This window comes from Engystomops pustulosus, chromosome 1, assembly GCF_040894005.1.
Source record: "Engystomops pustulosus chromosome 1, aEngPut4.maternal, whole genome shotgun sequence".
NCBI lineage: Eukaryota > Metazoa > Chordata > Amphibia > Anura > Leptodactylidae > Engystomops > Engystomops pustulosus.
In genome coordinates, this window is record NC_092411.1 from 32,433,330 (window position 1) to 32,458,253 (window position 24,924).

General features: G+C 40.0%; 1 protein-coding gene across 2 annotated transcripts in view; it reads right to left on the bottom strand.

The window, feature by feature from the left end:
• Positions 1-1,493: 1,493 nt before the first annotated feature.
• Positions 1,494-24,924, bottom strand: part of ADAMTS6 (ADAM metallopeptidase with thrombospondin type 1 motif 6) — a 182,143-nt gene continuing 158,712 nt past the window's right edge. For both annotated transcript variants that reach the window (XM_072137189.1, XM_072137179.1), the window contains 4 exons: positions 23,412-23,616; positions 15,617-15,793; positions 11,961-12,117; positions 1,494-4,705 (listed from right to left, as the gene is read on the bottom strand). In XM_072137189.1, the coding sequence (XP_071993290.1) occupies positions 4,596-4,705; positions 11,961-12,117; positions 15,617-15,793; positions 23,412-23,616 (649 nt within the window). In that variant the 3' untranslated portion in view covers positions 1,494-4,595. The remainder of the gene's footprint in view (positions 4,706-11,960; positions 12,118-15,616; positions 15,794-23,411; positions 23,617-24,924) is intronic.

Genomic DNA, 24,924 nt, shown 5'->3' on the forward strand with positions numbered 1-24,924 from the left:
CTTTACATTTTCCAAAAATATTTGCAGTCTTTTTACATTTCATTTCAACATTCGGGGCCTTAAACTGTAAAAACAAACTTCGGTGCCCTTGAAATACACAACATTGCTTTCTATTGTTTCAGCACCAAAGATCGAGTAAAATAATATTGGTATAAACAGTTAATATTCCATTCCTTTGAGGTAAAAAAAAATTTGTTTCCCAACTTTAAACAAGTTATTGCCTAAAATACAATAATAATAATAATTATATTAAAATTAAACTCAAACTTGCCGATAAATGCAAACAGGCCCTCAAATCACAAATTATACTCTTTACATCAAAGGCAATCCAGCATCAGAAACCTCTAGACTGGACAGCTCTACAGTATCAAACTGCAACATAAGTCATCTTTTTCAGTCCTATATGAAACATTGTGCCGAGAGGTAGCATCAGAGATATCAGGATTGTCACCAATTGTGTATGTGCATGGAACAATTCTAATTTACTTCCTAAATTTTATTTTTTTCCTACATTATTTTTGCTAATTCACATTAGAAAATACAGATAATGAACACAACACATTTATCTCACTTTCCTGATACATTTATTTCATACAGAGCAAAAATCTGTAACATCAAGATGTGCTGTTGGGGTCTGTACGGGGGCTCCACAATACTACTAAAAAGGCAAAAATCGAACTGTAAAAACCAAATGTCAAAAAAGATTCATCATAAAGGGGGTCCATTTATATAAAGTTTGGTACCGGCGGTCCCCTACTTAAGAACACCCGATTTACAGATGACCCCTAGTTACAAAAGGACCTCTGGATTTTGGTAATTTGCTGTACTTTAGTCCTAGGCTACAATAAACAGCTATAACAGTTATCAGAGGTGTCTGTAATTAAGATTCATTGTTAATCCGGGTTCTTATGACAACCCAACATTTTTAATATCCAATGGTCACAGAGACCAAAAAAAGTTTGACTGGGGTTACAATAATAAAGTATACAGTTCCGATTTACATACAAACTCAACTTAAGAACAAACCTACAGACCCTATCTTGTACGTAACCCTGGGACTGCCTGTATATTGCACAGACATGAAACAATGAGAATCCATTTTAATATCAGAGATCCTTTCGTAACTTTACCGACTTTTTATTTTTTACTGCCTTTGGGGCTACATGATTTATGGATTCTAATACAACCCATACATTTTGAAGAATGAGATAAGACAACGTGATGACGATCTACCATATACGTTGGAGAATTGTGTGGCTTCACCTAAGATTCGTAACACCACTTCAAAAAAATTCAGAAGGTTAAAAATTCAGAAAGTTAACCATAGGGAAGAATCTTTATGATAAGGTTCATAAAAGAATTATATGTATTTATTATTTTTTTTTTTTAACTCTATTTAATTAATTTCTCTATTAAATTTGTAAGGAAATGTTTACAACAAATGCCGGAGGCATCTATTTATTAATTAATAAGTTAGAACCTCAGTGCCCATGTTCAAAATTAGGTTCAAAATTGACTAATATGAGGGGAATTCTTAGTCTTCAAGTGAAAACTTTTTCGTTTCTTTTGAAAGATTTTTAAAATCTTGGAATGATTTGGATTGTGAAAGCCAAAATGTTGAGTTAAAGAAAATCCCAACTTAACTCAAGTTTGTCTCTTCAAAAAGTTCACCTCTACAACTGAATTTTTAGGAAATATTTGGAGCTATAATTTTTTTATTTTAATGATACCCAAGAAAACTTGATATTGGACCTTTGTAAATGGGGCCCCAATGGAGTTGGATCAGTAAAGTAGTTTAAGATATTCTAGTTTAGTGTCTCTTAAGTTTTAGGCTTTGTACATGATGACAAGATTAAGTCCATACTGAAATACTGGTGATTTTCCTCATGTAGAGGAGTCTGTGTTTTTGATACAAACACCGCCTTGACTACAAGAATATGGACCCTTGAGAAAAGGGTCTACACCAGATTTCATCTGAATTTGTTGGAAATTGAATCCAGGATAGTCATCATGGCTCCAATATCAATGGATGCAATCCCTAAAATAATAAAAAAAAAACATACTATAACCTAAGCCTGTGGTGAGAAGTACATACATTTACTCAAGGAGACCCCAATAATCAGCACCCAAGGACACAGAGTGATGTAAACAGAGCACATAGAAAATAAAGTGCTTTAGGTCTTCACTATATGGTGGTCTAATATAGTCAATATTTCTAAGACAAGATCCATAACAAGGATTCCAAATAGTTTTGTCTTACAAATATTACATTTCTATTAGAAAGTGAGGTGCCGGTGTATACGATTACAACATGTCTACTGTAACCTACTTGAGGAACATCATCGTAGAGCTCAGGTTATTCCCACACTGGCCATCTAGGTAAGGCTTTACTATTTGTGACAAATTCAATTTGTAATTCAAAATCGTAATTCAATGTAAAAATTGAAAACACAATTCCTATAAGATTTTATGGAAAAATAATGATGTAATGTTATTAATTTTCTGACTGCTAGAATCAAAGATGGCAGCAACCAGGGTACCTGGCAAAATAGGAGCAGCTATAAAATGTAGTTTGTATTTTTTCCCCTTGAATTACTTATGAAAATGAAAAATAAAGTTCCGTAGAAATCTGTTTTAAATATATTTATATGACCTAATAAGAAGGATAGCACCACTGACAACTGCTCTCTTATATTTTTCACATTAGCAAAATGGTTGTCTGCCGGAAGTGGACTTCAGTTACAAAATGGCCGACATTGCACTAAAGAGGAAGAAACGTCACTAGTACATGTATGGTAGGGAGGATATTTGTCTGCACTTGCCAGGATAAAGGTTTTTTGGAAATACTTCAGCAATAAAAAGTCTATTTGCCAACGTTCATGTAGTCTTGGTGTAAGAACTTTTTTATCCCAAAAAAACAGCACCACTTTTGACAAATTTCTTACGCTATTGCCACTCAATTTGATGTTACAGTTCAATTCTTTACTAGAATGGGTTGAAGTTGCACTAACAGACACAGTTCTGAGCTGTTTTTCTAAAGAAAAAAATGTTGCTTTACCTTATGAAAATCATGTAAAAAGTGTGGCATAGTCATAAAATTTAGATACAGGGAGTCAACTAGTCCTCTTCCCCTTCTGGAGGAAATCCGAGGCCTCCAGTAGTTGTTAAATAAAAAACTAATTAACGTTGACCATACACATTAGTTACATGCTGGCCAAGTTTACCAAACAGTCAATCCATCCGAAGTCCATGGGGACCTCCTCAATCTCACTAGGTGGCAGATGGCAAATAAGAATCAGATTTTTGGATAAGCTGAGAAATTTATATACAGGGCTAGAGGAGAAAACATATCCACTGCCCCATCTGCAGGAAACCTGGGGTGTCCAGGGGTTGTCAAACACAAATACACTAAAGTTGACTATACACATTAGATGCATGCTGCCCGAGTATGCCAATCGGCCAAACAACCGATGTCCACAGAGGGCACATACATGGATGCTCAGCCAAGTCTAGCATGAAAGTTTAAGATTGGAGCCTTGGCCTTCCAAGTATTTTTACTGAATTCTATACTCTGAACTTGTCCGCCTTAATGAGACTTTAAAAGTATGATCCAATTAATTTTTTTCTCCAAAAAAAGTCTAATCTGTGGCAAGTGAACTACTATTAAACAATATACCACCATGTACGTGTAGGCTGTGCTTTTCCATTGCATTCTATACGACAAACAAGATATCCAAAGTGAGGGAGTTATCCCCTTGTAACTGAGGTCCACTGTACACTGTATAATCTAAAAACATTCAAAAATTCTTTCTGAGCCAATTTTTTGTTTTATTCACCCACACTTATAGATTGCTATAAATCTATCCCCGGCATATGATGTGCAGGTTTTTTTCAATGATGCACCTCCGAATACTGACGACTGTATACCATTATAATCTTAATTATATACGTAAAATTGCTTCACAGCAGTATTACAGGAAAAACGCTGAAAAATTCAGGCAGAATAACAAAAAAAAAAAAATACACTTATTTTAGTTTTTGATTTATAATTGCTTCTTAAATAACATTTCAAAGCCCATTCTTATAACTTAAACTGTGGTGCCGTAAAACTGAGATAAAATATTTATAATTAGTTTTTTTTTTTTAGCTATGACGTAAGAAATTTCTCTCTTTTTTTTCAGACCAAGTCATAGACAGCTACATTTGAAAAAAAAAAAAAAAAAGTTTAAATATAAATGGATTCAGTGTCATTTTTGTAAGTCCATAATAAAAATGGTTCAAGGAGGTAAGCTTGGCAAATGTGGTAGTTGTGCGAACACAAACGTTCCATAGTCTGCTCTGTCCAAATGTTTGATATTGTTCCAATTTGGCTTTCCTCCTTGTTGGGGTGTCCAGCACTTTGGATAATAAATTCACTTCACAGAAGTTAAATAATATTGAAATCCTGTCAGTTGGGGCTGACGAGTGGTTATGTTGTACACAGGGTTATCTCGTTTCAAGGACATCCATCTCATTCCTCTCCGTCCTTCTAAGAAGGGGACGCCGGTTTTCACCGTGGATAACAATAGCCTCTCTCTGCCTTGCTGTGGTACGGGTCAATGTCCTTGGCAAGTTTTGCAACACATTTGTCTGAAGTACGCTCGACTGCAGAATTTGAACTTCAGGACCAGCGGGCAATACGCCACTTTGTTCACATCTTTACACTCTGAAATATAAAAAGGAAAATCGGAATCAAAAGATGAAATAAAATTCCCAGTTTTGATTTAAATCATGTTCACTTTACAACCTTCTCCTAAAAAGATGCCCCCAATTTACGTAAAAAAAAAAATAAAATAAAATTTTTTGATACACCTCAAAAACGGAATATGGTCTTTATTAGAGATGAGTGGGAATGCTTTTTGAGTTAGGGTCAAGAGACACCCCTGGCCCATCACAGCCATGACTAGTAGACAGGGGTGTCAACAGGTCCGGGTTTTACGGGTGCACCTGGACCTGAACTTGAAGTTTGGGTTTGCTCATTTAGCAGTGTGAGCTTTGTTGGGAGACCATAATTACTATTATTACCATAATAATACAATCCTTGTCCTTGGATACAATTTTGTACCCAAAAATCTTGATGACAATCAAATTGGGCTGCGTTTTACCTGCAAAATCCATCATGATCATCTAAAGTCAAAGGTTACCGGCATCACACACCATGTGTAATGCTAGAACAGCTAGATCTTATTCGGTAAGCAGTCCTGGGGGGTGGTACTCCACTCCTCATGATACTACCGTATTTTTCGGAATACAAGGCGCACCGGATTATAAGGCGCACCAACAATAAATGACTGCTAAAACGTCTAGGTTCATATATAAGGCGCACCGGATTATAAGGCGCACCTTATTATAAGGATGAATGGCCAGCAGGTGGCAGACCTGTGCACAGTTCAAGGCAACTGTTGTCTGTATGTACGGTTTATATATAAGGCGCACTGGACTATAAGGCGCACCTTTTGTTTTTGAGAAAATCAAAGGAATTTTGGTGTGCCTTATAGTCCGTAAAATATGGTACTTTTCTGGTAAGGACTCTCGATATCTTTAATCTTTATCGGTATAGGTGGATGAATGCACCTTCGTCTGACTTATATTCTATCTATATGGTTTTCCTATGGGGCACCATTTCTGATGATACCTAAAATGGACGAAACATGTCAGGGAGGTGCTGAATTATGTGGGAGCAGGGACAGTCTTGACCGAAATTGTGTAGGACAGGCACTACCAAGGTATACGAATATATATATAAGCCAACGCACCCCAATAGCTATACAATCCAAACAAAACAAGAAAAAGATGGCATGCGTACACAGGGCTAGACAGAAATATAACATAAAAATGTTTATTGGATAAGTAACAACTTTAAACACAATCAAGACGGGACATCAATAAGTATAAAAACACTAAAAAGTACACCAGAGGGGTGTACAAAGCTGCCAAGGGCCAAGTTGCCCTAGAAACCCCCTACTACAGTCTGCCAAGAGTAGAACTACAGTAACCATAAGGACCAGAATATGAATAACCATATAGAGCTAAAGTGCAAAAAAAAATTATGCACGAAAAGTTCAATTTGAACAATGTAACAAAGCTCTGATGCATTGATCCCTACATGCCCAACATATACATATACAATACCTTGTTGTCGTAGAATGAGACAATAAAGCAAGGCAGGCAGGTGTAGGCAGAGACAGAGGGGGGTAGGCAGACCCACGCAGTTAAGAAGATATACTAAAATATTTGAATTGTGGTAGATATCCTTTTTCTTTTCTTCTCTGCAGCTGTCTATTAGGGGGTATTTGGTTGGTTCCAATTGATCCGTACGGTTGTCGTACAGTTGGGCTAGCACTGTGTGATATTATAAGAGTATTCTTTGTTTATTGTCTATTGTAGGTGTACACCCTGTGTGTTGGTCAGTTCTTATACATTGGGGCACATTTACTAAGGGTCCGTGGACCGCATTTTCGTCGGGTTTCCTGACTTTTTCCGTTTTGCGGACGCATTTAATTAATGATGGAGGGGCAGTATGGGAAATAATTAATGTGGGGGGGGGCAGTATGGGAATAATCAATGATGGAGGGGCAGTATGGGAATAATCAATGATGGAGGGTCAGTATGGGAATAATCAATGATGGAAGAGCAGTATGGGAAATAATTAATGATGGAGGAGCAGTATAGGGAATAATCAATGATGGAGGGGCAGTATGGGAATAATCAATGATGGAGGGGCAGTATGGGAATAATCAATGATGGAGGGGCAGTATGGGAATAATCAATGATGGAGGGGCAGTATGGGAATAATCAATGATGGAGGGGCAGTATGGGAATAATCAATGATGGAGGGGCAGTATGGGAATAATCAATGATGGAAGAGCAGTATGGGAATAATCAATGATGGAGGGGCAGTATGGGAATAATCAATGATGGAAGAGCAGTATTGGAAATAATCAATGATGGAGGGGCAGTATGGAAAATAATTAATGGTGGGAGGGCAGTATGGGAAATAATTAATGGTGGGGGGGCAGTATGGGAATAATCAATGATGGAGGGGCAGTATGGGAATAATCAATGATGGAGGGGCAGTATGGGAATAATCAATGATGGAGGGGCACTATGGGAAATAATTAATGGGGGGGGCAGTATGGGAAATAATTAATGATGGAGGGGCAGTATGGGAAATAATTAATGATGGAGGGGCAGCATAGGAAATAATTAATGATGGAGGGGCAGTATGGGAAATAATTAATGATGGAGGAGCAGCATAGGAAATAATTAATGAGGGGAGCAGCATAGGAAATAATTAATGGGGGGAGCAGCATAGAAAATAATTAATGGAGAGGGGTCCCAGTATATTTAATAATTAATAGTTCACAAGGGGGTGCAGTATATTAATTAATTGAGGGTTGTCCCAGTGTATTACGGATGCGGTCACATGTACCGTTATTTATTTTTAAACTTTAGTCCGGCCCTCCAACGGTCTGAGATGGATTGTGAATGGCCCCCTATGTAAAAAGTTTGGGGACCCCTGCATTAGAGGCACCTACCACCGGATCTACTTTCATAGGTAGATCAGTAGTAGTAGGTTTACTTTAATACACATATATTTCTTTTATGGAAATTATTAGGCTGCCGCACTTTGGACTTGTGGGGGATGGGAATGTTTTGGATTTTTTTTTTTAGGTCAGTGGATGTCAGAAGATAGGAAAGGAAGTGTGAGAACCATAATATACAATAACAAGGACCTATTTTAACGCTCAACTGAAGAGTCTAATTCTTAAAGAAAATCACAATTTGATTCTCCCTCTGAACTAAATTGAAATTCTCTCGACTTGAATAGGATGGGAACAAAGTAAGTTATTCCATTGGTGGGTTTGTACAGGACGCCGACACTTCTACATGTCACTTGCATTAGTTAAGGTTTAAACCATCTGTAGCTTTCAGAAAACGAACCTAAAATCCTCTTCAAAGTCCATTGATATTGGTTAAAATTGGACGATAAAAACGTCCTCTACAGAATAAGGAAGGTTTTTGTATCAAGCCGCCGAGCAGAAAAGCATCTGCTACACTTGGGGTGTTATAACTGGCTATAAATTACACAAATGGTGACAAAGCTGATCATGAGATATCCAAAGCCGATTGTTCGGAGCTTAGGAGACGGTCAATATCCTGCATTTTATAGCGAGCTGCATACGACAAAGGAATTACGGAGAGAACCAAAGGAGAATTATAGAGTTCAGAAAGTAATGATCACGACAATGGAGGAAGTATCAGCTCTCTACAGCCGCTACTTCAATGGTTACTTTAATGGAGACTGGAAACTTTCTGGTCTTATGAGGAGTTTTATAGGCAAATTGTTTGATAGCGTCCAAGATTATACTGTATTTTTAACACAATGGACGGAGAGGGAAAGGGTTTTTGGAAGATATGATTTTATGGGTCTGCTAAACTGCAATTCTTTACACCATTGATGCAGGTTAATGTCTTGGAAATTCTAATTTTACAGAGCTGGTGTCATGGAAGAATAGAGAAACCATATGATACTGTATCTATAATGCTACCCTTCTCTTATAAGGACTGGGGAAGATAACCGAAATACCATTCTGCATTAGGATTTGATACAACCTCAGATTTATAGGGTGCGCTGCTGTTTTTGGTCCAAAATGCTCCTTTAACAATAGGACTCTAAATTTCTGACTCGATTCTTGAACTCAATGGGGGACATTTATCACTTCTTTTGTGTTCTTTTTCTTTATTTTTATGCAACTTTTTGCAGTTTTGCAATTTTTTAGATGCAGAATCAAGCAGCGTACCAAGTTAGCTGCCTCCAGGATTTAATGCAGTGTGTCGTAATTATTTTTATAGCTCAGATGTTTGTTCAACTTTTGGACTCTGAAATTGTCCCATTGCGCCTAATAAATCGCCAAACAGAGCATGTTAGACCCAGACTTACTTTTGCAGCTACTATTTGGGGCAAAAAACAAAAAGTCGCAAAAGAGAGACTAAACAGGCAACTCATCACATGTATCACAAAGGGAAAAAACTTAAAAGGAACCGGTCATCAGAAATTTAGCTAACTAATCATTACCAGTATGTTGTAAAGCAGTTGAACACCTTCCAGACCAAGTTTCTTTCTTGGCCCGATGTGGTGGGACATTCAGAAATTCAACTATGAAGTGAGATGTAAATTGGTTGTGTAAAGTCATGGAGGTGGAGTGTTTAACACTGAAGTCAAGCTCTCCTCACCTTAGAATGAAGGATATCTGGTTAATGATGTCTCTGGATGCAGGGCCATTAATCACAGTGAAGAGGGCATTCTGAAGTGAGCTTGACTTAAGTGTTAAACTCTCCACCTCCTTGACGTTATACAACTAACATCTCACTTCAAAGTTGATTTTTTTGGGACGATGCCACCGCGCTGGGCCATGAAATAGACAATGGTCTAGAAGGTTTTCAGCTGCTTACTGCTAGCAGTTTATTAGGTCAATTTCTTCTGACAGGTTCCCTTTAAGATACAATGCAATGATTAAGTAGGCCAACTTCAAGAAACTTGAAAAAGTGGCAGCCGAAAAACTATGATACATGTGCCCCAATGTATTTAATTTTTTTTTTTCTTCCAAATTCTAGATTAATGCTTCTTAAACTCTGACAAGGGGCTTGCGGATAGGCTGCAGAGGAGGGGCACATAAAGGCTTTTGTGGTGGTGCCATGCTTGTATTTCATCTGTGGACAGATATAGAATAGTTGTATACACCTTGCATGTGGCGTCTGTAGGTTAGAGGTGGTATACATCACCACTTGGACATATAGCTCCATGATATGAAGCTGTAATGGTGCATCCACATGATATTGATGTGATCTGTATGTTGCAGCTTTTGTTTGCAAACAGAAACATGCAGTGACCAGAGCGAAGCACCGAAGGGGAGGATAGAGGGAAGTACAGGCCTGTGTTATTTTAGACCAGTTCCTATTGGCTGTCACAAAGTTAATAACCCCCGAAAACTCCTTTTGGGGAAACAAGCCTAAGCAGACTCTCCTCACCATGTCGGTCTCGGAAGGCTCAGGAGGCTATGTATATTGTGGTTTTGGTGGTTATGTATATTTCATAAATGTTTATGGGTAACATAAAAATACTGCGGTGCGCACAGTCTGCACTTCACTTTCAACAAAAATGTAATTGTAAACTCTACAATAAATGTGGCACTACTATTCTTTTTTCTACCGTCTCCGCTGACATAAATAAAGGAGATCTGTGTTACCAGTGTGTGTTGTTAGTAGCGGCAGAACTGGGAAAATCTATTTATATTCCAGGATTGTTGCTGGACTTGGAGCATTATGGGAGTCTACTAAAACTGCACCCCATCTGCTGTAACATTTAACATCTGCAAGAGGCCTAAGACTGATGATTCCCTTTTCCAGCTACAGAATACGGAAGCCATATTTTGCTCATTTTGGAATTGGATAGGAGACTCGAAATCCAGGTCCCAAAACTGGGCGTTCAGACTTTGACATACAATTTGATGCAGAATTAGCAGGGGAAATTCAGTGTCAAATTCTGCCATGTGTGATTACCAGGGAATGTTCACAAGGATGTTTTTGCGCAGAAAAAAAATCCTCTTCAGCATTTATGGAAAGAGATTTTTGGAGCGGATTTTCCTGCTGATATTACTGGGGGATTTTCAACCTTCATTCATCAAAGGGAGTTTCTGCACGAAATCCACTTGAAAATAGGTCACGTAGGTCAACCAATTCATTACAATAAAAGGGTTTTTTTCTGGATTTGGACAATCCTGTGTGTGAATAAAGCCTTTTTATTAGGAAGCATCTGATAATTTGGATGACTGCCATTATTAGAGTTGGAATGGAACTTTTCTCTACTATGGGCCAGTTGGTCTCAGCCTTGCAGACCTAGATCAGAATCAGAGAATCACAGGTTGGACTTGATGGACCTACTCTCCTTATCTACTATGATACTATGAGCAGCCTAAAAATGGGGCTCATTTACTAAGGGACACGCTGCTCACTTTTGAAGGACTTAGCATGTTTTTCGTGGATTTCACATGTTTTTCGATCGTTTTTTGGCACAGCTGCACTGGCCTCCATGCGACACAATTTGGGGGACGATCCGACTTATTCGGACTGAGCACAGGATTTAACTCTCAAATTGTGTCGCAACACCAAGCACTTACATGCACCAGCAAGAAGGTGGTGAACTCCGGCGGACCTGAGCAGGGAAGCGACACATGCAGGATATCGGGCGCACGATCTTAGTGAATCGCAGCCGAATAGACAATGCGCTTTCGTTGAACTCCGCTGACCAGGTAAGTAAATGTGCCCCAAATATGTTGTGTAGGACTACTCCATAAAGAAGAGCTTGTTCTACATTAAAGAGAACCAATCACCCGGTATATAATACTACATGTCTTCCTCATATGCTTATCACTCTCCTCCTGGCTAATTTGATAGGTAGCCAGATGAATTTTATATGTGAATAAGCTCATACAATTTAGGAGTCAATAATCTTAGTATATGATAATTCACATATAAATTTCCGGGGGCCATATCTTCTGATAAAAATTGCAGTGTAAAGATGTGAAGTTTGAGGTTTTGTGCTTACAACCTTCATTGTGTCCTCCATTGTTCTCATCTTCTGCTTGCGGCGGCAGTAATATTTGAAGCATCTTATAAAGAATTACTGCAAGCCATGAAATAGTTTAGTCTACTCCAGGTCCCTCTTGACTCACCGTGTTGAAGGAAATGAAAACCAGTAATGTGCGTGTTATTCGCTGTCTGTTTTGTGAAGTATATGAGTCGCCTCACTTACAGAACCCTCTCTGGAAGAAGCAGCCGTTACAATGGTCTGCTTCTCATATTCAGTGCAGGAGGGTCCAGGCATTGTGCTCTAAAGACAAGACGCAGCTTATACTCACCCTCTGTGTTAGAAATCGGGTTGCTGTCACATTTGCTTTCACACTGCTGCATTGACGGAGGGCGAACCGTTTCTGGACAATCATTCGACGCTTGCCCCGTGTATGAGAGACACTGCACTGTTCTCATCTGCTGGCCCAGACCACAGTGTGCAGAACACTAGAAACACAAAAGGAGAAGGCAAAAAGTCAGTATACACAGTAACACTAAAATCCTAGACATCTCTAGCTACAAACAAATCAATCGCTTAACAAAAAACAGGATTTCGGCTCCGGACTGTGAGTAACTTTGAGCTTTTCCAGCTTCATGATTAGGGGCTACTTTAGATTCTTTTGTTAACCCATAATGTACCGTCTAACCTTTCAGTATAAAATACCTTATATACTCGAGTATAAGCCTAGTTTTTCAGCACAAAAAATGTGCTGAAAAACCCAAACTCGGCTTATACTCGAGTCAAAAAAAATATATATCTAAACTCGCCTTTCCGGCGACCAGTGGCGGCAGGCTATATACACTGGGGCAGGGGCTGGCAGGCTATATACACTGGGGCAGGGGCTGGCTGGCTATATACACTAGGGCAGGGGCTGGCTGGCTATATACACTGGGGCAGGGGCTGGCTGGCTATATACACTGGGGCAGGGGCTGGCTGGCTATATACACTGGGGCAGGGGCTGGCTGGCTATATACTGGGGAGGCTGTGACCAATACATTTCCCATCCTCGGCTTATACTCGAGTCAATAGGTTTTCCCAGTATTTTGTGGTAAAATTAGGGGCCTCGGCTTATACTCGAGTCGGCTTATACTCGAGTATATACGGTAGGCCTAATAAACCACAACCATTAGGCTACATTCACACGGACATATGAAAACGTCTGTATCCGTACCGTTTTTTTACGGATTACATACGGCCACATTCATTTCAATGGACAATACGTCTGACCATTTATATTGCCTTTGTTAACTCCGTTCCGTACCGTACCGTATACTGGCCGTATAAAATTATAGAGCATGTCCTATTTTCTCCCGTATTTCAGTTCCGTATGCCCTAGAAGTCTATGGGGACGTATAAAATACGGGTTACATACATGCTGCATACGGATGAAAAACGTCACGTATATACGGCCCGTAAATACGGGACTGGAGAAATCATACGTCCGTGTGAATGTAGGCTTATGTTGTCAAGAGTCTTGACATCTTCAGCATCATGTTTCTATTATGGCCCATGGTGGTGAAATCATCCAGAAAATCAACAATGAAGTGAGATATAAATTGGATGTATAAAGTCAAGGAGGTAAAGAGTTTAGCGCTGAAGTCAAGCTCTCCCTTTTGAAAGCACCTTCTCTGCTGTGATTGATATCATGCAGCAGGTTGAGGAGAGGTGGTTAGCGATATCCCTGGATGCAGGAGTGTTAATTGTAGCAGAGAGGTAGACAGCATGACTTCAGCACTAAAGTATAACTTTATACAACCATTTATATACATCTAACAGTAAAATGGATGCTGCCAGCACACTGGGCCGTGAACGAAACGAAATCTGGTAGGTGTTTATCTGCTTGAAAATATACTGTAAGCTGTCTAAAAGGTCCATTTCTGTTGCCTTTGAAAACAGCTCCGGACACTAAACCCATCCGAAATCTGCTATAATCTCCTTTTTCTAAAAGTGGCTTCTGCTTTAATGGTCCAAGTTTGCCCAATCACTCCACGCCAAACCACTAAACTTGATGACCAGCAAGTTATCCTACATCCTCAAAAATGTGTGGCCAGAAGTAGATTTTCCAGTGATTATTGGAGAATTACCCTTTTTTTTTTTGGAAGCCCGAGATCGAGCTTTTACATCCACATTCATAATTAAAGGGGTATTCTCGTCTGGGCACTCACATTCAGTTTGATTAATCTTCCATATATAAACATTTCTTCAATTAGATGTAATTAAAAAAAATGTTCCTGTGTGAAGATAATTTCTCATAAATGTAGTCATTTCGTCCCTTAGAAATGAGATAACTTCCTCGGATACGACCACCTCTGCTGGATGGATTTCACAAATAAACAAAAAGTTTTTGTATATGAAATGTCCGTGAGTTACTGCAGGTCCTACAGGCGTCCTGTGGTAATGATTGCTGTATCCAGGAGGTCAAACAGGACTCAATAGCGCTTGTCTGGCCGCCGCTGCCCAAATGTGATGTGGTCGTAACCGAGGAAGCTATCTCGTTTCTAAGGGACAACATGGCTATGTTTATGGGAAATTATCTTCACACAGGAACATTTTTTTTAATAACATCCAATTGAAGAAATGTTTATATATGGAAGATTAGTGAAACTAAATGTGAATGCCCAGACGAGAATACCCCTTTAAGTCAACAAGAAAGTCATCTATCGCAAGCCAGCACTAATAACATAAAAAGATGGGTTCTTCCAGTGAATCGTACTTAATACTGTTTACCAGAAGGCCCTGTAAAAAAAAACTGATCATTGGCTTGCCCTTTGATGAACACTTGCCCGATTTACTTCAGACTTTGACCTGGGCCTCGACTCTAGTGTCCACCAAGCAGCCATCTAGAAGCATCCTCCTCCAAAGAGGTGGTCTAAGTGTGTGAGCAATTTAATAGCCCCACACACCCACAGACAATTCAGGGGTCTACCCAGAAGGGCATTTAATGGTTTAAAGTCCATGCTCAACAAACGCATGGATGAACAAAAGAGTTATTAATTATTAGTTCAAGAAAAAGATTGGTTCTTATTAATGATCCTACTGCTATTGGTCATCCTACTGGCAATGCTCCATGGGAAGAACTATGTAAAGTAGCTCAACTCTTATATTATAAACCAGTTTCTCCACTGCCGCCTATATGTATATATCCTGTTTGTCAGTATACAAACCTATGAAAAGTCTTGAATCATGACTAAGTATATAAGTCATAGTAATGTCTTCTACAAGTTGCTGCTACAGTAGATACCTTCAGGTAATCCTGGGTATCCTCACGCACTAATCAAAGGGGGTTTAATCGCCAAAAAAACTGATCTCCTGTCCATAGGATAAGAAAGTCATTTCTGATGGCTGTTGCTTTGGAAGCTGAGAAAACCAGCAATCACATAAACCCGGATACCCCAAGTGAGCGGAGCAGTAGCCATTCCCACGGGGCACTCAAGGTCCTTATTATTATGACCACTATGGAACCTCAGACCATCAGTGATTAGACATTTATTATTGATGCCATCAATAGGAGTGGCCCATTAAAATTGTTTTTCTGGCATTTTGGCAAACATAAAACCCTCTCTGTACAATATTTGCTTTACCCTATTTTTATATATTTGGCTATTTTTAGCTTATATCAAAGTAAACCTTCTCTTGCTTCAGGCAAACTATCTGATGCTGTCAGGTCTTTCTAGTCAGGACTCAAGTGGTAGACAATGCTCACTGACACATGAAATAGACGGTACAAGGCATAGATTTAGACTATGGAGAAAGAAAAGTACCTGCTTAGGGTTATCCTTAGGGCCAGCCATCTGCAGGGTCACGAATAGGACAATTCAGACTAGGATGAATTCTCCCACACTTTATTAAACCAGCACAGACAAGTCCCTGCCTAGAGGTAACCTACATTTTATGCTGCAGTCATATTATTTATATTCATACAATACTTGTCTTTTCTCAAATTACCTGTCCCCATTCGCCTGTAACCCATCGAGGAGGAGGACATCGTCCCAAACTGCAGCGTATCCGGACCGGGGGTTTACTTTCTTCCGCACAGCTTGTGGATGGAAATGTTTTGGAGAGGTCACTGCTTTTACACTGAACAATTCGATGCTTAAATCCAGGACCACATTTTGGAGTACACTGCAAAAAAACAAAAACACATTTATTGTTCATTGTATTAAATATAAAGTGTACTAATTTTATATGAACAGGACTGTCAAATGACGTGGTAACTAATACAGGTGTGAACAGGTGTTAAATTGGCCCTTTAAATGTGAGCATTGGTCCATTGTGGTCCTCAGTGTATTTCAGTTTGACAGCTTTGCTTCAAATGAAGGAACTAGTAGAACCTGCATCTTCTCTATGTATTTACACTGCATATGTATGAAAATACTCACCTCCGCTCCTTTTCATCTTGATCCTGGCGCTCGTCTTTGGTACGTCTTGACACGACAGGATCACCTAAAAAAAGAGACTTCTAAAAAGCAGCCCGGAGCACAGGGATGAGATGTCCGGCACTCCGGGCTGCTAATTATGCACGCCTCTCCTGTTAAGTCAACCCCCCCTCTACCAGCATGAGAGAGGGAGCTGCGAAGAGGTGTGAATAATTAGCATTCTGGAGCCCCGGACTTTGTTTCCCCGTGCTGATTTTTATACATCTCTTTTTTTAGGTGATCTCGGTTTCTCAAGATAAGCGAAGACAAGCGCCGGTATCAAGATGAAGAGGAGTGTAGCTGAGTAATTTCCATTAATCAAGCAGGATGAACCATAGACACTCCCTCATAGACCTAGATACCATGTTAATATTGCAGTTAGATATTCTCTTAAAATGCCAAGCGAAGAGGCTGCAGACAAGAATGCTGAATCATCCTGCTCAGCCATCTTAAATTTCACAGATTTCACCATTTCAGTAAATGTTCTCTGGAAGGTATTGCACAAGATCAGACGGTGCACCCCCCCCCCCCCCAGTCATCAAAGCATTTTGTTTTCTTATTTAGAAGTAAAGCTTTTTCCTTATAACTTGGGTCCCGATAAACCACTCTAACCATGTGTTTGAGATATTCAAAATCCCATTGAAGCCGCGTTGTACATCTAAATCTCAAATTACTCCCCTAGCTTGCCCCTGCCAAGGATATCAGACGTTCCAAGGTCAATTCCACTCTAATACTAAACATTTAAGAGTCTATCATAGAAGAGGTCCCATAGATGGTGTATCTCATTGCGCATATTACATTACAAATCTAGCCGAACCCTTGACCCGATGCTGTCTCACTGAACCGGTCTTGTGATCTCACCTTTAAATAACACGAAGCATCACTTTCTGGCCAGTGAGATTAGTCATTTCTAGCGAAGGGATCACAGTGTTTCATGCTTGTTAAAATTAAAAGCAGCAATGTGTTTTATGAGGGAGATAACTGCACTCAACGGGACCAGTAATGGAATACAGAGCGATGGTGCTCATTTCTCTTGGCTTCACCAGGGGGTAAGATGAGGGTGACAATATCTCATCCTTATCCGAGAGTGAAGCCAACATTGTAGGAATCAGCAGGGATTAAACAGATACCAAGGCAAAGGTTATATTCAATAACTTATAAGAAAAAAATAATTCAATCTTTCTGAACTATCACAAAATATTTTTAAAGGGAACCTTTAATTTACTGGACCACTCGTACAGTAAAACCAACTATAAACCCTCAGGAACTAGTTATTAATAGTCTAAAATTATCCTTTCCTAATAAAGAAACCCATCAGACTCAACTCTGACACTACTGGTCCCTATGAGGTTTTTCATTAAACCCGAAAGTCACTGGTTTCAATGGGGTTCATTGTTTAAAGGATGAAGGATTGTAAACCAAGCACACTGACAAACTGATGTGTGTCCCTTTTGGCAGGATCTACTCTTCTATTAGATTATTATGCCTTGTTTTTTGGTAAAATAGGCTGTTAAAATGATGCAAATTAACACCTATGGAGGCCGAAACCCACAGGCTCATTTGCATAATTTTAAAAGCCTTTTTTTGTAAACACCAGGGCATAAAAAGCTAAAAGAGCAGATCTTGCCAGGGAGGGCACACACCAGTATGTCTGTATACTTAGTTTGCAATCCCTGATCCTGGTGGTAGATGTCCTTTAAAGGATATCTACCATCAAACTCCATCATAATAAACCAGGGTTTCTTACTCCTATATCCAGGCACCGTGACAGTGGTAATCTTCATATATTCGTTTCCCCATTGCCTCCTTCCTTCTAAAATCAACTTTTAAAATTATGTAAATGAGCTTGAAGGGTACTAGGGTGCATACCAGTGCACAGCTTCAATGTTACAATGTGCAAGGAGCACTTCCCTCTCCCACTGTGTGCTGAAACGTCCTCTGCTGCTGTGAGATTTCAGGGGGAAGGTGCAGGGAGCAGGGGATGAGACAGCATGTGAAGACACAGCATGGATGGGCTCTGGTAACAACCCCAGAACCCTTCTGGCTCATTAGACTGTGTAGCAGTTCGAGGGAGCAGAGTGAGGGCGAGACATGCTTCTGCACAGTGTAACAGCCTGTGAAGCTACAGCACAGAGGGGCTCTGATAAAGCCCCCCATAGCACTTCTGACTCATTAGCATAATCTTAAAAGTTGATTTAAGAAGGAAGGCAGCCATCAATAAGGCATTAGATATAAAAAGATTACCTATGATCTATGAGTAGGTGTCCGTGGTTTATCATGTTGGATTTTGATGGTAGATTTTCTCTATATTATCACATAGCCTATACAAGGGACTGCAATTTTTTTCAAGCATTCTACCAGTTTGTTCTCAAACTATCTTTGAGGACACAGATGGAGAAATACTTCCCGCAAAGTTTTTCAAAAAAGGAAGCTCAAACCTCAACAAACCCAATTTTACCACTGGATCCTCAATTGCCCAAGCACATAAACCCGATTGGTCCTGCCATGTCATCTAGACTACATCCCCATGCTTCAAATGTAACACCGAATAGTGGGGGGAGGTTGGTTTGGTGCAAGGAAGAGAAGAATTTAGGAAGGCATAAGTAAAACTTTAAATGCAAACACTGGTCCAATGGGGTCCTCAGTGCTTTAAATGAGGGAACTGGGAGACTGGTGATACCAACCTACATCTTCTCTATATTTTTAAACTGTATATGCATCCATAGGATGCCAATACATGAAAACAATGGCATAACATGCAGCCATGAACTCACTGCTCTGCCAGCCAGAACCTAGCCAGCTGTGCATTAGGGGCCCTAATTTTGCTTTGGCCCCAGAATAACAAATCCATTATCGGTCATCATCTTTATTAAATCACCAATAAAAGTGATTTAGGCCTACAATAGAGCAAAACCTGTGCAGACCAGCTCAGCCCCTGCCTTTATGCTAATTTCCACCCGATTCCCTGCTTTTATATGGGAATATACAATCAATAAAACTATTAAATGGGGTTAATGTAAACTTATAGATATGTTAAAATCCACACATCACTTTCTGAAAGTTCTACAAACTTTCTATAATTTAATTCCTTAAAGGAAATCTACCATCATAATCCATCGTGATAAACCAGGGACATTACTCATAGATCCAGGCACTGTGACGGTGGGAATCTTTCTATATTTGTTATGCATGGCTTCTTTCCTTCCAAAATTAACTTTTAAAATTATGCTAACGAACCTGAGAGGCTGTTCTCACATCATCTCTGTGCTGCAGATTCATCAGCTGTTACACTGTCTCACATTGCCCCTTGGCCTGGTGTAATCTTGCTGCAGCAGAGGAAGTTTACACTGCACACAGTAGGAGGGGGATGTGCTCCTGTACAGTGTAACAGCCTGTGAAGCTACAGCATGGTGGGGCTTATGGTACTGCACCAGTAGCATTTCAGGGTCTTTAACATCATTTTAAAAGTTGATTTTAGAAGGAAAGAGGCCATGGATAACAAATATAAGAATATTCCCACAATCTATGTGCCTGGATCTATGAGTAAGTGCCCCTGGTTTATCATGATGGATTTTGATGGTTAATTTCCTTGGAATAAGATGTCTTGACAGTCAACCGTCTGCATCTTTAAGAAGCTGGCCATGGTTTTTTGTCCCTTGAGTACAAATGTTCCAGACTAAGAAAAAAAAACCTTATATTTATCTAGTGCTGAAAAACAAATGTGATCCCCCCGTTCTGGTATGCATGGATGTTTTTCCTGTACTGTGCCAATATGCTGGCATTTTCAGAACTGCTTTCATGTGGCACCCACTTACCACATTTTTGAGATAACAATGTTTTATTTAAGTTCTTTTTTTTTTTACAGTTCAATCAGTCTTCGTAGTGTTTTAGTAACCCCAGCACTTCAGAGGGGAAAAGCGAGCGCATGGAGGTTCTTTTATGTGAGCACAAAATGCGGTATTATTATTATTACTATAGAGTGCACATTGTAATCTAATGAATTACTAGTGTGGAATGACAGCTAGGCTTCACAGTGTGCGTGCCGAAAAAGAACAAATCCGATCTGCTCTTTCTCAAAGCCATGGATTTCAGCAAAATGCGGAGTTATCTCCGCTGTATACCACTGTCAAGCTGTTACATTCAGAGCAATCTTTGTTTTCTAAGAAACATAAACCTATCATGGCTTCTAGGAAACACTGCAAGCGCTCTCCTACTGTTTTCATCAACCCCAAAAATACTCCAGACTGAGGATCTGCAGGCCATGCCAGAATGCAACTGGGGATTTTAACCATCTCCTACAGTTTACGGCCCCATCCAATAATTATGGTACATCTGTGCTGGAGAAAATGGAAGAGTTTTATATTTATCGTGAACAGTAAATTATTGGCGTGGAATTATCTGGCTTCGGGGACGTGATCCGTCGAAAACTGATTGGAGATTTTATTACTAAAAGCCGACATGGTAATCTTAGAATTAGTTTTTAACTACTTTCGCTCCTCAATCATCAAGGTGTTTTTTGCTGTCATACTAAAAGCCATCAAAGGGTTCCGTCACACACAGTCAGTATATAAAGGAGAATGAAAATAATCCACGATACATTATCTGGTCAGGAGGAGGAGATTCACGACTAGATCTACCACCAGGATGAAGGATTGTAAACCAAGCACACGTACATGCTGGTGTGTGCCTCCTCTGGCAGGATCCAGGACTCTTTTAGCTTCATATATCGTTGTTTCTACAAAAAAAGAAAGGCTCATTTCCTTTTTTATAGCATTTTATTGTAATAACTAGGGCTTAAGAAGCTAAAAGAAGAGCAGATGCTGCTAGAGGGGGCACACACCAGCACGTAACTGTGCTTGGTTTACAAACCTTGAACCTGGAAGTAGATGTCCTGTCGCTATCTGCAATGCAGCAGTGTTACCCTGCTAGCGTTACCGGAACCCTCCAATAACGCTAGCAAATGGTCGGTGTATCCATGAGGGGGCGGTTCAAGGTGCTGCCTCTCCCCTGGACTGCCCCACCCACTCCATAGGTGATGATTGATGAGCGTAATGCAGCGTCATGCAGCAGTCGACTTGCTTTGCCCTGCCCCCTCATGAATACGCTGGACCGCGCTTAAAGGTTTCCATTGTATTCTGTAGCAGTGTTTGAGAGTTCCGATAACGCTAGCAGTGTAACGATACTACATCGCAGATAGCGCTAGCAGCTTTTTTTTTATGGGTGACAGGTCCTCTTTAAAGGTCAGGCTCAGTTCACTTCTTCACTTGAGGTTTCCATTATTTACTTAGGCTACAAAATGAATGGAACCATATACCAATGGAAGCCCATGCCTATAGCATCAGTTCAGGATGGAAACTTGCGCACAAGTGACTCGAAGAGAACTGATTGTAAACGGAAAGGCTTTTTATTTATCAGTACTTGATATCCGTAACCTTAACTTATCCTTAGTCTAAAATAGAATAAATATTTAAATGGCAATTCTGCTTAATCTACTTCTCCCCAACCAGGGGGTGATGTGCTTGATGCTGGACCATGTGTCAAACGGTTAAAAAAAGAGAGCGTTAAAAACAAATCAGTTCCAGCATCAGAACTTCCTAGAGGCAACTTGATATTTATTCAGTGTAAACAACAATATAAAAGCAGTATAAAATCTAGAAATACAGTATACCCTATTGACAGAGTAGGAAAACAGTCCATAGGGTATGTTATAATTCTAGATTTTTTTTAAATATTGCTTGTACATTGTTCCTTACTCAAAAATCATTAGGTACAACCGGTTAGGAGCCAAAATATTTATTAAAGGGAACCGGTCACTTCCTTTAAACCCCTTAACCACAAAGAGTACCTTATATGGCATGATTAATGCATTCTGGAAGTGTTCTTATAACCGGGCAACACTGCAGCATGCCTTAATAATCTGCATATATTCCAGGTCTCTTCTCCAGTCAGGGAGGTGGGGAGCTGGATGAGCAGACAGCCCGACACGCCTCCTGGAGGCTGTTTGGACATCAAACCCCGCCTTCTGCCATCCCATCTGCTGTCCATGCCCTGCCTCCTTCATTTCCCACTCCACAGTTGGTCTGCGGAGTCCTTGCACATGTGTCCTATCTTCTCTGGTCCTGCACAATCACGATGGGATGGACAGCAATGCATGTGCATGCGTGTGTGCGCAGGGCCAGAGAAGGAAGGACAGGAGGGGTTCGATATTTGCAACAGCAACATATGCAATTTAGGCATGATGACGTAATATAAAAACTATACTCAACTTGGCACCCCAGAAACCAAACGTGTTCATCTTAAGAAAAAAAAAGTTTGAAAATATACTTGGCTCACTGCCAACAAAGAATGTGAGTGGAGATCGTGGAGTCATCTAGTGAATTCTTTCTCTCACCGTCCTTCTAGTCATGAAGAGTATGCTCAGTGCACATACCTTGCGCCAGATTTGAGCAGCACGGCCAACTATGTGACTAGAAAGGAGGTGGAGAGGAGGAAGATGAGAAGAAGAATTTAGAAGAAGACTCTATGACTCTAACACTTTGGGGACCACCACTATGACTCAGGATCCATGGCAAAGAACCAGGTATATATTCAAGCTTTACTCAACAACACAGGGGATTATTTCGAGAAAAACTGTTTTTGTTTGTAGGTGTTTTAAGCTGTCGTCAATTTGATTGGTGAAGCTAGATGACATGTTCCCTTTAAAGTCATATATTTCATATTTTAAAACTCTAGGAGGAGACCTTAGTCTTGAAATCTAGCACCTTTAATTAAGTTGCCCACTAATAATGACATCATATAATGGTTCTAGCACAGAATGCTAATACCAGAGCTCTCTTTTGTCAGAATCTGCTTCTACGCTTTCTATGCTGACCTCCATTCCTTAGACTGAAGGTCTTCATGTCATCGATACCACCTCTAAATCTGAAAACACCACTTATAAAACACTGTGCCGATTTTAAAACAACCTTTACGTTATGCTACAAAAAAAAGCCCCCCCCCTCCATGCCTACAAATTTAGGAGAGGCAATGTTTTTGTTCTCTACTTGAACATTAGCCTTCAGGAGATATACAAGGGAAAAAAATGTAAAAGCATTGGTTAGGATGTGTAAAAACGGATGGTGACTTGTTCCAGTTGTCTCACCAGACTTTCCTAGCCTAGGGCAACCTTGGAGGTTGGTTTCAAGAATGTGTATAACTGTAAGTGAAGTAAGCATTTTTCATTGGAAGTCTCCCTTAGACAAGTGTGAATTGGATATACTGGTCTTTCTACACATCTACTATACTCATGGTATAAGGTATAGATTATTAAAATATGTAAATCTTACTTCAGACCAGTCCAAAGCAACCCACTGAGGAGGACAAGACTGATTATTACAAGCTTCCTTTTCGATGGGCCGATGTGTTAAGCAGCTGATGTCATCCAATGTTTCTTCTTCAGAAGGTCCAATCCTCCGAATGCAAAGCACTGTCCGTGTACGCATTCCCCCATCACATGTCTTACTGCACTCAGTCCAGTCACCGATAAACCACCTGTAATGGCAGATATATATATAGCTCATATCGGATATTTAAGTAAAACAACTCAAACGCGTCCTTAAGAGTGCTTCAATAGCACTTTTAAACGTAGGGTGTAAAACAGTCTCGAGATCCTACCCCTTAGACCAGTGATGGCGAACCTTTTAGCGGTCGAGTGTCCAAAAAGACACCCAAAACCCCCCTTATTTATCGCAAGGTGCCAACTCAAAATTAAAGCAGTAACTTATTGCTCCCTGTTCTTCAACAATCATATTGGCCTCCTGAGGACAGCAACACAGTAGAAAGATGGAAAATTTGCCTCATTTTAGCTTCTTTCCAGTGTCCCTCTGTAGACCTGTAGGGGCCAGCAGAAGGTCCTCCAAAGATAATTCGGCCCTGTCTATTCATTCTCCCTCTTCCTAAAGTCTCAAGTAGCGAAGGAAGTATCAAAATATGTCTGAAAGCAGCATTTTTTAAGTTGCTTGGAACTGCAGGAAGATTCTTTGAGTCCTGTCTGGTATGCTGGGGCAATGGCCAGGGTGCCCACAGAAAGGGCACCGAGTTCCGCCTCTGGCACCCGTGCCATAGGTTTGCCACCACTGCCTAAGAATAAGAGAAGGCTGTGCACAAATAAGTACAAATGCAATTAAAGTTTATGGTGGGCACTACTGTACTCACAATAAACTTTAAGTGCATTTGTACTACGTTGTACACAGTGTCCTTAAGAGTGATAGTCCAAATCAGACATGGGATAACTACTAAAACATTTTGTATACAAATTCTGAAAAATAAAAGTGCTGGGGCTGGGGTATGAACCATTTTCCAGCCTCCCAGTGCTCATCCGCTTTCCTGTTGAGTCGGAGGTGCCAGGAGTGCCAAAGAGCAGATGGTTGTGACACTACTAGAACCAGGATCTAGAGCAGAATCCTACCCCTGCCCCTAAGGGTATTACAGAATCTTTAGAAAACCATTTAAGTTTGGAATCACTCTAGAAAAGATGTTAGTTATAACCATGATTAAAAAAGTTACTACTTGCTACAATATTAAGAGTTCTGGACACTTCTAAAACTCTCCGGAAGACAACTTGAGGGTATTCTTATTCGAAGAAAATCTGAGACACAACTTGCTAATAACATGATAAAACTGTCATGTTTATGCACCACCGGCAGAATATTGAGCTGACAGATAACTTCCGTTATTTATCTACGCCCTGGCATGTTCCGTAACGACAGCAATGTAACATAAAAGCAGTTTAACCTTTTAGCAGGTCTTGGAGTGAAATGGCTTTCTATCAAAATAAAGGAACAAAAGTCTTCCAAAAAC